The following is a 15,695-nucleotide window of genomic DNA, read 5'->3' as shown; positions in this document are numbered from 1 at the left end:
GCCCTGGAGTCAGGAGTACCTGAGTTCAAATCCGGCCTCAGACACTTAACACTAGCTGTGTGACCCTGGGCAAGTCACTTAACCCCAATTGCCTCACTTAAAAAAATAAGAAAAAAATTTTTTTTAAAAAGAACATTACTACTGGTAAAGGAAATATTGGAAAGAGAAAAAATTAAATTTCTGTCATGGGTAAAATCTGAGGATTAATATACTTATTTTCCATATGCAAATTTATTTTCAGTATTGAGCTTAAAGCAGAAGCAAAAGTTATTAATCAAAAAATTATTCTTTTTTCTTTAGCCAGTTTAATGATGACTATAATATTTCCAATGGCCTTCTTTTCTCTGCTGCTCATCATCGGGTTGAACTTGAAAATCCAGTGGTAAGTGTTATAAAGCCTTCTTATTAGGAGAGACAAAGGTATGCCTTATTAAAACTAGAAAAAGTCAGTTGGAATTCATTTGAAAATCAATGAGTTTGCTAGGAGGAAAAAAAAACAGAAGAGGAAAGGGAGAAAGAAGCCATAGACCATACTATTCAGTCATATCTTTAGTACTATTTTTAGTGTGTGAATGACAATAAAGAGATACTTTTTTTCCTTTGAAATGATTTCATATAGAAATGTTTTTCATATAGTGATCATTTTATGTCACTTTTATTGTTGTCCTAGGGTGAAGGAGAAGTGCTTCCCTGATATTCCAGACCCTTATAAGAGCAGTGTCCTATCACTGATGAAATTCAAGGTGAGAAACAGTAAAAAAAAAAAAAAAGTACTATATAGTGAATGTGGAAGAAGGAGACTTAGCAGTACCAGTTCTCAAACTATACTACAAAGAAATCAGAACAATTTGGTATAGATGAAGAAATAGGGGCATCAGTGAAACAGATTAGGTACTCGATATACAGAAGCAAATGAGCTCAGCAGCCTAGTAGTTGATAAAGCCAAAGATTAGTTTTTTGGGTAAGACCTCCCTATTTAACAAAAACTGGCAGCTAGGTGGTGTAGTGGATAAAGCACTGGCCCTGGATTCAGGAGGACCTGAGTTCAATATGGCCTCAGACACTTGGCACTTACTAGCTGTATGACCCTTATTGCCTCATTCAAAAAACAAAAAACAAATATATAGGTCCTTTGGGGCAGCTAGGTGGCACAGTGGATAACGAATTGACCCTGGATTCAGGAGGACCTGAGTTCAATATGGCCTCAGACACTTGACACTTACTAGCTGTGTGACCCTAGGCAAGTCACTTAACCTCAATTACCTCAAAAAAAAAAGATTAAAAAAAAACTGTTGGGAAAACTGGGAAGCTGATTGTCAGAAACTATTCATAGATCAACATCTCATACTGTATACCAAGTTAAACTCTAAATGGTGACCTGATTAAGACATAAAGGGTGACATCATAGACAATTTAGAGAGCAAGGAACTTCACTGTCAGATCTATCTATGAATAGTAAGAAGAATTTATGACCAACAAGAGCTAGTGAGGGTCAAAGAAGATAAAATGGATCATTTTAATTACATAATATTAAAAAGGTTTTGCACAAACAAAATCATTACAACCAAAATTTTCTAATTCTAATTCTAATTCTTTTCTAAGAAACTGGTAAATAGGAAAAAAATCTTTGCAGCAGGTTTTTCTGATAAAGGTTTCATTTCTAAGATCTATAGGAAACTGATTCAAATTTATGAGAATGAGATCCATTCCCCAACTGATGAATGGTCAAAGAATACAAATAGGCAGTTTTCAGAGGAAGAAATGAAAGCTATCAATAACTATATTTTTGAATGCTCTAAATCACAAACAGTTAAAGAAATTAAAATTAAAACAACTCTGAGGTTCTACCTCAGACCCATCAGATTGGCAGAATTGACAAAAAAAAAAAAAAAAGGAAAAGACAAACCTTTAAGGGGGTATGGCAAAACGGGTACATTCGTGCACTATTGGTGGACCTGTGGAGTGGTTCCATCACTATGGAAAGCAATTTGTAACTATGCCCCCAAAGCTATTAAATTGTGCATACATTTTGACCCAGCAATATTAGTACTAGGTCTATATCCCAAAGAGATCAAAGCAAGAGGGAACAAGCCCTATACATACCAAAATATTTATAGCCCTTCTTTTTGTGGTGGCAAAAATTTGGAAACTGAGGAAGATTGCCCATTAGTTGGGGAATGACTACAAAAATAGTGTTATATAAGTATGATGAACTATTGTGCTATAAGAAATGATGAAGTAGATGGTTTCAGAGAAACTCGGGAAGAATTTTATGAATTTATGCAGAATAAATTAAGGAGAACAATTTATACAGCTAAACAGAAACAATAGTATGATAAAGACAACTTTGAAAAACTTAATAGCTTTGATCAACACAATGACTAACAACCATTTCAGAGGACTTATGATGGAATACACTGTCCTTCTGATAGAGAGGTGATGACTCAAAGTGCAAATATATGTGTATGTATATATACATATGCATATACACATTTGTACTCAGACATATATCATATACACATATGTGCATATATGTATGTGTGTATATTCACGTGTGTATTTATATTTGACATGACTAATGCAAGAATTTGTTTTACGTTACTATATGTTTATGACAGGTTTTGTTTTTCTTGTTTTCTCAAGGGAGAGAGGGTGAGAAGGCTGATTTTCACTGATTGAAAATTTTTTAAAAATATTACATAATTATATAGCTATAAGGGACCCCAAATTAGACACTATTAAATTAGGCTTATGATGATAGTGCTTTCCTTGGATTTGTGAAGGAAAGTAGTGAAAAATAGGCTTCTAAGGAAGACAAAGGTCAAAAAGAGAGTGGAAAGGGACTGTCCATCTTTACTCCCAAATAGGAAAATAAAAATAAACAGTTTAAAGGTATTTTGAATCCTTTGCTTTGAAACCATCACCTTCAGCTAGCTGCTATGAACAGGATAAAGCACTTAAGCATCGTCTCAGTTATTGGGATGGGAAATGTTTAAAAACAGGTTATATTTCTGAAGTTTATACATTTGACTGCTTAACAATTGTTTTGTTGATTATTTTCTAGGGCAATATTCACCAGGCCATACTGAACACCAATGACTGTATTCCTGACGCCATTGAAGTCGTGAACAAGTCGGAAATAAATAAAACATGGGGATCAAAGACATTACTTGTAGGGAATGAGGTCACCAAGCCTGCCTATCTTTATCTCCTTCCAACAGGAAAAGATCCTTTGCCCTCTCAACCCTGCATCTGTTTTGAGAACTTCACTTATTGTCAGGCAGCATCTGATCCTGGTTCTTGTAGCCAAATTCAGATAATACCCACTGACCCAACAAGGTCTATGGAGCCTTCTGAGCATCTATCAAAGGTAGAAAAGGACTACATTGGATCATTGGGCAATATTCCTGCTGGAGAGGAAGCCAGTTTGAATTATGTATCCCAGTTGGCTCCAACCATGTCTGGAGACAAATACAGTTCACCTAATCTTACTGAGCCAGCACACTGTTCAGAGTATAAAATGCAAATGGTGATGCCCACAGGCATGGCACTGTCCTTTACCCCAGAAGGTGATAGACCCAGCTCAGTCGCCTCTTTAGATCAAATTGAAAAACCATGCTAACCAGTGTACAAGTTTCATCCCTTCATGCTCCATGACACTAAGAGTTCCATATCCTCAGTGCTTATGGACTGAAGGTGCCACCTTAGTGGTACATGTTAGTGGTACCATCCTTCAGTCAAGCAAAAGACACCTGGAATTGCATGCCCAAGGGGTCCTATCGGAACATGGAAATCCTGTTGGGCTTCATGGCCAGAGGGACATTTTGCACATCCTTCTTGCTTACCTGTGAAAAAGAAGGCTGACCTTAGAAACAGTGCCTGAGGGAGCTTATTTGCTGTGCTGCCTCTTTGTAATAAAACTAGTTTTCTGATAGGCACTTTAGCTTTCTCTCAATTTTTTTAAAAAAAAAAGATGGCTTTCAAGGCTGTCATCTTGGGACCTTCCAACTCCATTTCTGAGAGAAACTTTTTCCACTGAGTGAGTCTTGCTTCCACACTTAGTAGTATAGAGACAAAAGGATTATATACTTGGATGCTCATGTTATAAATTGAGTATCAAGGTTATACATTTCAGCAAATGCAGTTTGTTGGTGGGCATTTATTCTGGCTAGGTACTGTGGGAACAGATCCTGAGGGATCTTGGGATTGATGTTTTGGAATATGTATTGAAGTAATCTGAAGATGAGGATGTGGCTACATGTGCATCTGAAGGAAGTGAGAACAAATGTGACTGTAACAAGCTACAAGACAATGCATTGATCTAACTTTCTACCACTGGAAGCTCTTCCACTTTCTTTCAGTGCCTTTTTTTCCTACTCTGAGATTTTTCTCTTTTTTTCCTTAAAAAAACCCCTTCACCATCAATAGGTATTCTTTTTCCATCAAGAATATCACCTCTGAAAATCTCCCAGATTCTGTTTGTGGTGGGAAGTTAAATAAAAAAGAAACAACACTTATTTTAACACTCTCAAAAAGAAATGTAAAATACCAGGTTTAATGAAACAAACTTTAGGTGTTAATTTAGGAATATTAAAAACCTACACTGCAAAAATGACACATGAGTCAAGTATTTTTAATGGCCTGATCCTTAAGGCCATTACATTCTCTCACATTCATCCCCTTCACTTCCATCTATGAGGTCATTACCCAGTTCCTATTTCATGCCCTTATTTGCACGGTTGTTATTATCTCCTACTTGTTTTCCCTGCTTCAATTCTCTATTCTCCCAATCTCTATTCTCCAAATCCATCTTTCTCCCAGTTGCCAAAATAATATTGATAAGGTACTATTCTGATCATGTCACTCCCTTCCTCAAAAGATTTTCAGTGGCTCCCCAATTGCCACTAGGATAAAAATATCAACTCCAATTAGTACTTAAAAGCACTTTCCAAGATGATTCCGGCTTATTTTAATGAACATTTCAGTTCATTCACCTTCACAATCTCTGTCCCAAGTAAAAATCTGTCTCTTGCCTCCATATATTTGCAAAGGCTGTTCCCCCTTCATGAAATGTATACCCTTCTCACTGCTACGTTAGCTCATTTTAAAATTTAATTTTCAAACAAAGATTAGTCTTTTCTCTCTCCTAGTTCCCTCCCTCCTTGTCCCCACTGAAAAGTAAAAAACAAAACAAATAAAAAATCCCAAACTCTTGCTGCAAACATGGATAGTCAAGCAAAACAAAACAAAACAAAATTGTATTTTTTTTTTGTAGGGCAATGAGGGTTAAGTGACTTGCCCAGGGTCACACAGCTAGTTAAGTGTCAAGTGTCTGAGTCTGGATTTGAACTCAGGTCCTCCTGAATCCAAGGCCAGTGCTTTATCCACTGTGCCACCTAGCTGTCCCCCAAAACAAAATTTCTTACTGATCATGTCTAAAAAATATGCCTGTACTTTGGTCAATCAATTCTCAATCAGGAGGTGGGCAGCATGTTTCATTATGGGTCTTCAGGAATTGTGGTTGATCATTGTGATCAGAGGTCCCAAGATTTCGTTATGCATGTACATACATAAATACATACACACACACACACACACATATACACACACACACAAGTGTGTATATCCACATATATAGTTTTAATCAGCCAAGATTTGCCTTAAACCTCCCCTCCTCCCCGCTGCAACTCCTCTATCCCCATTGGCGTACAAAAAAAACCCCAAAGTGCATTAAAAATATGTATAGCCAAACGTAACAAATTTTCACATTGGTGATGTAAAAATATTTTTCTCATTCTTCATTCTGAATCTTTCACTTCTTTATCAGGAGGTACATAGCATGTTTCATCATTAGTCCCCTGAAATTTTACTGGTTAATCATTATTTTGATAAAAGTTCAGCACAATAGTACTGTCACATTTATATAACATAACTTGTTCATCCATTTCCCCAAATTATGGACACCTATTCAAATTCCCATTCTTTGCCACCTCATAAAGAGCTATAACTATTTCTGTATAACCTTAGGATTTGTTTTGCTTAGGACTAATCACTCCCTAAATCTAATTCTTCCTCTCCACTTTCCTTTCTCTCCTATGGCCTCATTGAGTGAAATGTATTTCTGTACCCAACTTGTGTGTATATTCTTCCTTCTTTTGATTAGTTCAGATGAGTGTCAGATGCCCCCCCCCACCTTCTTCTTAGTATGGAAGCCTACCAGTGTATCCTCATTATGGGATAATTTACCCTATATTTCCTAACCTCTTTCCTCCCCCAAGTGTATTCTTCTTCCCCTCTCTCCTGGGCCTTGTCTGATTGGACTCTCTTTAGGGATCATAGAGAATCATCATGTATTATTTCCTCATATCTGAATGTAAGAAGTTTATCCTTGTTTAGTCCTTTATCATTGTTCATTCATGTTCATCTTTTTATGTTTCTCATCAGGCATGGTTGGAAATCCTTTATTTCATTGAATGTCCATTTCTTTCCTGTAGAATTATATTCAGTTTTGCTGGTTAAGTTATTCTCAATTGTGAGCGCATATCCTCTTCCTTCTGAAATATTATTTTCCAAGTTCTCCACTCCTTTATAGTGGTGGCTGCTAACTAATGTGTGATTCTATGGCTCCTTAGTACTTGAATTATTTCTTCCTGGCTGCTTGCAACACACACACACACACACACACACACACACACACACACACACACACACACACACACACACACTGGATTTTGGCTATGACGTTTCCTGAGTGTTTTCATTTCGGGGTTTCTTTCAGAAGTAGACAGGTGCATTCTTCCTATTTCTACTTTGACCTCTGGTTTTAAGAGATCTAGGCTATTTTCTTTTAAGATTTCTTGAAATAAAATGTCTAGGCTCTTTGGTCATAGCCTTGATAATTCAGTGATTCTTCTTTTCTCATTTATCTGTTTTCTAAGTCAATTGTTTTTGCTATGAGATCCCTTTCATTTTCTTCTTTTTTTTCCCCCCAGCCCTTTGACTTTGTTTTAGTATTTCTTGTTGCCTCATGAAGTCACTGGCTTCTTTTTATTCCATTTGAATTTTCAGGGAGTTTGTTGCTTGGGAAAGGTTTTGTACCTTGGGAAAGGTTTTTGTACCTTTTTGCCAAGCTGTCAATTCTCTTTCCAACTTTTTCTTCCATAGTTCTCATTTTCTCACAATTTTTTCCTAAGCATTGATTTCATTCATAAAAAGATTTAAAAAAAAATCTTTTAGAACTCTTGCTTCATCTTTTACAGGAATTCTAGTTGAGTCTGTGCCCAAGCTGCATTTTTCTGTGAAGCACTGCTTATGTTCTGGATTCATTCTCTTCTGCATTTGTATCTTGAGTATCCCTAGTACCAAAAATAGTTAGTTATGGTGGGTTTTTTGTTTGTTTTTTCCATTCTTCCTGATTTCAGACTTGATGTTAGGGCTGAGCTCAGCCACACTTCTGAAGGGAAGCTGGTCCTGTTGTTTTCTTGGCGTATTGAATGTTGTTATTCCAGGGACAGGCTAGTGACCTGCAAGCTTTCAGTGCTCCCCAAGTGGCCTTATTAGAGGCAAAGTCTGATTACTAATCCCTTGCTCTGAGCTTCACAAGTTTCTGACCTGGGTTTGTGTCTATGCAAAAGTAAACTTCTATATTTTGCACCTATTAATGCCAGCTAGGAAGCTCTATTGGCTCAGAGTAGAATTGTAGGCTTCCTTCAGTCTGGATTTCTGCCCTGTTATTCTTTTTGCAGGCTGGGCTAGACACTGGAAGAGAGACCCTACTTTGGGCTTTAGGTCTAAGCCATAAAAATGGCACCCCTGCCCAGGGGGATTCCATAATGGAACACAGATCCCCTTCTCACATTCTAGATCTGTGACCTGGAAGAGGGTTGTGGGTATCAAAGCTGCCAGTTCACACTGTCATGATGGCCGAGTTGAGTTTTAAGACCTCTTTCCCTGGTACACAGCCTCTTGAGTGCTGCAATGCCCTGTGCTACACTTATTTCTAACCCAACCTGTCCCCAGAACTCTGTTTCTTTCTCCCTATGCCAACCTGGGCTGACTTTTTCTGGATTTGTCCATCAAGATTCAGTTTGGTGCATTTTCTAGATATGTTTGGTGAAGACTGTGGAAGGGTCCTTAGATATACTTCTTCCTTCTCCTTCTGCCAGCTGGTGCTACCTCCTATAAGCTTTTCTTGGTCTCCTAAACTACTCCTTAGGGTTCCCTCCTTCCTCAGATTAGCTTTGCTTATATGTATGTATTGAAAACACTACTTCTAAAATACCCTGCACACAGTATTTTAATAAATGTTTGGTTGAATGTTTGACTCTTTCAAGCTTCCTAAGTTTTGTGGCTATCTTACATTCTAAACCTCAGATAGCCAAGCATTCCTGTTTCATGAGCAGGGTCAAAATGACAGAATTAAGTACAAGAAGCTGGTCCCACATGCTTTTCCATAATCAAAGGCTAGCTGGCTGTTCCCTTTTGCTCAGTGTTCCCTAAGAGAGAGCAATAACCAAGTCTTATATGAAAAGTACCTGTTTTCCTGCCTTATATGGCATTTCAAGCACATACAATGTAGGGAAATAGCTTCTGCTTAGACTGTGTCCCCTAGACCCAGCTTTCTGCAGGGAAAGGTGGGTTAGGCACCTGCATAGAACATAAAGATCGGGAAAGATCTATTTAAAATAATCTATCACTTACTTGGGGTTATTGTCAAGGTATCTCCTGGTATTTACGTTTCTTCATCAAGATGGAAATGTGTTACTTCATGAATTATTTAAGCACCTACATACATCATATTTAATAGCAATGATTGATTTGTGGATAGTATCAATTCTTAACATAAGCTTATGATTATTTCAAATATAACAAAGTTACTTCAAGTCTTATATTGGTAATTAAAACCATAACAAAACATTTCACCTTAACATCATATTGAATGACTTTCCCATTATTACACATTAAGAGTTTTCCTGATTATTCCTTACACTGGGACTGCATCTCTTGAAAATGTCCCACAAGTTTCATAACCAAGGACTTTCACAATCCTTTTCGTACTATAGCAGCTACAAAAGTCTGTTTTCCATGACTTCCTGTGGGTTTGATAGAGAAAGGATAGTGTAATAAAATTTGAGGATAAACTCTTTAATAGCATAAGCTTAGCCAAGACAAAAGATTAAGAAAAGGAAGACTAAAATGAGGGGGGAAAAGGAGGTGGAGAGATCAGAAGTGACAGGCAAAAGGAGAGCAACAGAAAGGAAAACAGAGAAGGTAATATTTTAAGACAAAGACAACCTGAATTTAGAGACTTGCTTTTTATTTAAACAGTATTTTAAATTTCAGGGTTTTTTTTTTTATATTTAGTGTACCAATTGTTACTTTGTATATTATTTATAGACTCATAGAATGTTTGAGATGGAAAGGACATATAGGCTCAATCTCATCATTTTACTGATGGAGAAACCAAGGCCCAGACAAATTCTGAAATTTGCTCCACATAAAATAGTTAGGTTGGTATACAACCAGGACTAGAAGACATCTCATACCCAAGCCATTGCTTCTGCCAACTACACTACTTATGATTCCCTATAGATGGCAACCTATTCATGCCTGTTCATCTATGTTTTTCCATCAAGTCACCAAGCGCAGGGATGCGGAGGCTTAGAAAAGTCTAAATAACATGATAGGAGCCTTGCTTATGATCTTTTGAAACAGAACATAGCAATGGAGGACACGGGCTGTTTGTTCATTGGTCATCCCTTGCTCTTATGTGAATTCACTGTTGTTTTTCTTGCATAAATTCCTTGTGTTGCAGCCTGCTCACATCCAGTATATGATTGCCCTTTGAATGATTTTCAATTTTTCAGAACCTACAGCATTTCATGTCTCATAGTAACATACTATCACTATATTATTTTCCTCTTATAAGCTACCCTTTCCTCCTTTTAAGTATATAATTTTCAAAAGGCTAGCTACATTATCAAGTGCTTTTTCATACAAGCCAGAACCTTAATTTGCAACACACTTTCAACTTTATGCTGAAATTCAATATAAAAATGATTTGATCCACAGAAGTTTGCTTCATGGTGAATTTACAAGCCAGTATTGGAACATATCTATAAATGTTAAATCACCAACCACCCTCCCTTTTCCCCAAATTCACCTTTATATCAAGCTATTCACATGTAATTACAAAGCAAACTCCTCTATTTCAAATTTTTTTTCTATGGACTTACACTACAAAATTGGAACAGAATTTATACTATAAATTGTTACAACTAACCTTAACAAATAATATTATGCTATTTTGTTGATCAAAATGAGTTGAATTACAGTCAGTTTTTCTTGTAATCTTTTCACTAAAAGAACCATCCAAAAATGTAAGGGAAATGATACCATTTTCCACAGGAAACACTTGGAACATTGCTTGCTTTTTAATATAATTCCCACTTAAAAGAGAGTGTTGCTCCATCTAAAAAGTGGATTTCCTGGAACTTTCACATTCTATGATCACAGGTATTTGGGAAAGACTGAGTTTTTTGCAAAAATATTACCAGAAAAAGCTCTTTCATGGGAAGAATGCTAAATGTTAAAACTACATGTTATTAATTGTTGACCTAGGTCTCAATCTGTACCTTGTAAAACATAAGTTTGCCTGGCAGTCAATGTTTAAGAAGCATTATGACCCAATTCAATTTCTATAAGTCATACTTATAGACACTTCAGTTTCTTAAATTTCAAGTAAAAAAGAAACAAAACCAGTACCACTTTAAGAATTTTAAGTACATTTTATTAACAACATATCCCTTTGATAAGATTACGTTTCAGGAGGCTTTTAATGCCCAGAGACATAAACTGTACACACTATACAAAAACCACCAAAAAAAAAATCAAGGTGGGCAAAACCATTTGGGAACAAACCTCTTTGTTTAAATTATACACAGCTCAATGAAATATTCTTACAGAAAATATATAAATACTTTTTCTTTCTATGTTACAGGTATACAATATAAATCAGATTTCAATGTCTGTTCAGTGACCTACAAACACTAGAACCTCCAAATATGTAGCAGCGTATTACTAAATTTAAAAAAAAGAAAAAAGAAAAAACAACTGCATGGGGAGGGAGAATTAAGTCTGAGATTTTCACAATCCCTTCCCATTCTTTTAAACAATTAATTTACACCAATCTCTTACAATGCAGCTTTATGGTTACTGACAGACCAGTATTGCAACATTTTTCAACTGCGTAGATGAAATGTTTTCCTCCCCCTCCCCCCCAAGACTTTGCATTTTGTGCTAAATCAACCTATTCAGTGGCAAAATTGCAAGTTAAACTTTTTGGCATAAATTACATTTCTCAAATTAAATAGGTATTTTACAAAGGAAGTCAAGCAAAATGTGCAATTTGTGCATGCTGTGGCATAGCTATCCATCTATCTACCTTATAAAAATAGTCCAAAGGAAAAAAGTCCATGTTCTGCATATAGACCTACTGTGAATGAATAGAACTCTCTGGAAACCAGGAACTTAAGAAAAAACGAAATCACTTGTGGCAATGTTTAAGTGTTCCAATTATTTTTTTTATAAGCATAACTATTTGATTTCTCTGGTATATGCTAATAAGGAAACCTCACTGTAGTGAAACCCAAGTGTTTAATTAACAATGCATTTTGTGTAAGGAAAGATGGGGTGAAAGCTCATATGATATCATCGTGAAGATCTTTTCAATAACAAATATTTTTTCATTCCAAAAGGCTAATTCTCATTAAAATTTCTCTCATACAATCAATTTAAGAAATTCACCTTTTCCATGTTCATGTCATAATGGATTGTGCATTGAAACCAGAATTGGAAGCATTCAACACTTCACATTATCTCTCAGGGAAAAACCTTTTTAAAGGAAGTTTCCTAAGGCTGTTCTTAAAACAGGCTAATGTACAAAGCTTTTCTTACATAAATTAGCATTCTACTCAACATGCAAAACAATTGCAGATCTGCTAGATTAAAAAAAACCATAAAATAGTAGATTGGTATTTATTGCTTAATGATATGTGCTTTAAGGTATGCAAAATGTATCTTTCTGAATGTTACTGAAAAAAATTTTGCATTAAGTAGGAGTAGATAAGTCTACATAAGATTCCAATGTCATAGCTGAATACTTTGCCATTATTACTGTGCCCTGAAAAATTAGTCAGCTCTGGTTAAAGAGATGCAAATTAATAAAGCCTTTGCTTGTCAAGAATTGTTATATTTATTTTGTATACATGTTTTTCTTTCTGAGGGTATTTTATTTAACAGTGCATATGTGGCCTACAAACCTATTTCTAATGCATATATTCTTTTTATCTTAGAGGAATTTACTACACAAACAATATTTAGAAGAACTTTGGGGGTGGGGGTTGTCTCTGCCTCTTGTATCCACCTAAACATAAATAGGTAACAAAAATGCAAGTGTTAAGAACTTTCAGATAACGTTATGAAAGTTCTATATCTGATTTCCTTATTTATCACTATCTAAATAGAATCTAGTTACATGAAGCTGATTAATTGCTCTTGAAACAAAATTTGCAATTGGAAATTCACTTTACATATTAGAAATTCACAGTTTATAACCAGCACAACTGCCAAAGTTCCTCCAATTTTTTTCAAGAAGTCTTTCTATTAGTGAGTAATATGATTTTATCTGGACTAAAATTAATTCTAAAAATTCCATATCTTGAAAAACTACAGTACTGACATTATTCTTGTAATCTATATTCTGGTAATATCTACTAATAGATGATTTTCTCAAATATTTTTATTACCACTGACACCACTCCTAAACTTTCCAACTATGATTTTTTAAAACATCTAAATTAAGCACTTGGCATAAGCATTTTCCATCATAAAAGGTTATCTTTGATACAAGTTCTCAAAGAATATTAAGCCTGCCAATGAATCCAAGTGTTAACCAAACAGCAAGATAATTTTTGAAGTACAGACATTTTATTTCCTTAGAACCTCAATGATAATCAGAGAACTACATGGTTCTCTCCAAACTAAATGCTATAGGTGAAAACAAAGTTTAAAAGTTTCTTATAGAATACTGGTGAAAAACTGTTCAGGCCACTATTTGTGCCTTAACTTCCGGGAAGAAAAAACAAACATGAGTTAATGGTTTAATTCATGAGGGCTTAAACCACAGATTTTATACTCTATTCTAACTGAGGTAGTTTGAAACTACTGTCTAAAGCATATGAATCCCATTTTGGGGAGGATCACTACACTATTTCCTTTGGAGTTTTTAACCACTATTTGGTCTAACATTTCTGACAGCTGGTTCTTTGGAGAAGTGATTTAATCTTTCAGGCCCAAAGACCAAGTCAACAGGCAAGTTTTTAAGTACTGTCAATATATTACAGAAACTTTTGGGGCTAATGATAAATGAAAAGTTGAAACAAATTATTTTTCCATTTCCTTCAATTGGATTTCATGAAACTCAAGCCAAATTCTAATAGAAGCAGGTTACAAGCCTGCAGCTTTTCTGCTCTGATGTAAGTTGCTATACAGTGCACATAAAAACAATTCATTGAAGTGCAGTCCAAGAAGTGTTATGTAGTGAGATGAGGTGCTTCATCCCAACAAAACTTTCAGTGCCAGTAAATAAAATAAAATAGTTGTCCAACTGGGAAATAATAAGTGAGTTTCACTTTCTAGTTCAAAGGTCTATTTACATACATTTCAAAAAACAAATCAGTTAAGATCAGGATCTGCAATATATGGGGCCATGAGTTAATGTCACAACTGTCAAAGCTGACAGTAATTACAAAAATGGTAAAACTGAATGGTCTTTTTATTTTAAAAGTGTCCTAATTCAGTCCAGCTGGAAATTTTCTATGTAATATATATACACACACACACACACACACACACACACACACACACACACACACACACACACACACACACACACACATATATACATATATATATATATACATATATATATATATATATAAAATGGTAATTCCTTTCAATCACAAGCATTCTAATGAATATTTCCGTGCTATTTTATATACAAATTTGCATATATGTAGTTAATTCCTGTAAAGATTTCCAGGTATCTTTAGATACATTAAAAAGTTTTGTTTTTTTTTAAAGGGAAAAAAAAAACCCTGCCCTCATCAACTTAGCAATATCACTAATAATGTAATAAAGGCAATTGCTGTATTCTTAACTCATCCATCACTGCATTTAATTTGTGCAAAAAAATTTCAGAAAGAATACTGGTATAAAAATTAAAGTACTGCTGCTCCAAAATTTGGTACTTAAGGCTTTTCACTACAATTTTTATTATAATAATCAGTCTCATTAATTAAAGCAACATTTAAGGAAATATGGCTCTGCTTTTCCCATGGAATGTGGAAATAATCTACAAACCCAGTCTCCTCACAAGATTCAGAAGTAATTTCCTTACATTTTCACATTTAAGCCAAATGTCAACAAATAATACTTTTTCAATTTCCCACTGAGAAAAATGGCAAGTTAAGAATATGAAAATGAACAGAAATTTCATTGAATAAAAATATGTAAAGGGCAAACGATTTTATTTCAGTTTAAATAAAATTTTTTAAAATTTTATTGGGAACTGTAGTGAAAAACCTTAATTGGTTCATATAGCCTATAATACATTGCAACGAAATCTGAGAGACTGAAAATCAAAATAACCATTTGCAATTATAGTAACATTAAAATAAGTTAAAAGTCCCAGGTCGCTGAGGCTCTTCTTTCAGTCCGAGGTTACAAACCTCTCAAGTAGTGTTACAAACATTAAGAAAAATGTGGAAGGTCCAAAGTTAACCCCCAAATACCAGCTGTTAGAGCACATCCCAGCATGGAAGATGTAATCCTTAGAAATGTGGATTCCTGGTATATATGAGTTAGTTAACAAACAAGGCATCTTTCTATTTACCCTAAAAAGAATTCAGAATCAACCCTGTAAAAGGGTGTCTCTTCATACTATCTTATTATTGTTCAACTCTCATTATGTTTTTAAAGTTAAAGAAAACTGTGTAGGTGTTCAGTGCTTGGCTCTTGCATACATTTGGTAAATATATTTCATAAAACTGGTAATGGATGACATCCCCAAAGGATGTATTTGGGGAAGAAAGTTTCGGCTGGGGGAAAAGAATCTGCAGTTCATACTGTTCGTGTACCAGGAACTGCTGGAACAAGTTACAGAAGATGCTCCTGTATTTGTCATCCAGTCAGTGAGGTTTTTCTGAGGATTTCAGGAAGTCCAGAGAGATACACTATATAAAGATGAGGTCAGGATTCGGCTGATGTATCAATTATAGGTTTCTTTGGTGGAGTTGATAAGATAACCTCTGCTTCTTCATGCATCTAGAAACAAAATGATGAACCATTAGTAATTCCTGGCACAGTCTTGCCAGAGAGGCAATACATTTGGGAGGAGCTGAGGGGTCCCATATGTAGAAAGAAAATTATGAGATGATTTACATGTGTTTAAGCACCTGATGTGAAAAAAAATCTAACAACCCCTGTGTGCATCCTATGCATGAATGATGCATTCAAAAAGTGCCTAGGTCTTTTTACCTTAAAATAGTGCATTTGAAAGAGCCTCTAGCTCCTTTTGTCCTCCTGAGTATAAAACAGTTGTACCTCACCTATAGTTCTCTGGACAGAGATGTTTT

General features: G+C 35.3%; 2 protein-coding genes across 6 annotated transcripts in view; one reads left to right on the top strand and one right to left on the bottom strand.

Moving 5' to 3' along the window:
• OSMR (oncostatin M receptor) overlaps nucleotides 1–5,200 on the top strand; it is an 80,574-nt gene extending 75,374 nt beyond the window's left edge. Inside the window, exons 17-19 of the mRNA XM_043978771.1 lie at nucleotides 301–382; nucleotides 671–743; nucleotides 3,065–5,200. Of these exons, the coding sequence (XP_043834706.1) occupies nucleotides 301–382; nucleotides 671–743; nucleotides 3,065–3,622 (713 nt within the window). The 3' untranslated portion in view covers nucleotides 3,623–5,200. The remainder of the gene's footprint in view (nucleotides 1–300; nucleotides 383–670; nucleotides 744–3,064) is intronic.
• Nucleotides 5,201–10,923: 5,723 nt separating this feature from the next.
• Nucleotides 10,924–15,695, bottom strand: part of RICTOR (RPTOR independent companion of MTOR complex 2) — a 135,722-nt gene continuing 130,950 nt past the window's right edge. For all 5 annotated transcript variants that reach the window (XM_043976061.1, XM_043976063.1, XM_043976062.1 and 2 more), the window contains one exon: nucleotides 10,924–15,384. In XM_043976061.1, the coding sequence (XP_043831996.1) occupies nucleotides 15,310–15,384 (75 nt within the window). In that variant the 3' untranslated portion in view covers nucleotides 10,924–15,309. The remainder of the gene's footprint in view (nucleotides 15,385–15,695) is intronic.

The sequence above is a fragment of the Dromiciops gliroides genome, chromosome 1, assembly GCF_019393635.1.
Source record: "Dromiciops gliroides isolate mDroGli1 chromosome 1, mDroGli1.pri, whole genome shotgun sequence".
In the NCBI taxonomy this organism is placed as follows: domain Eukaryota; kingdom Metazoa; phylum Chordata; class Mammalia; order Microbiotheria; family Microbiotheriidae; genus Dromiciops; species Dromiciops gliroides.
Note: the sequence above shows the minus strand (reverse complement) of the source record. Positions and strands in the feature narration are given on the sequence as shown.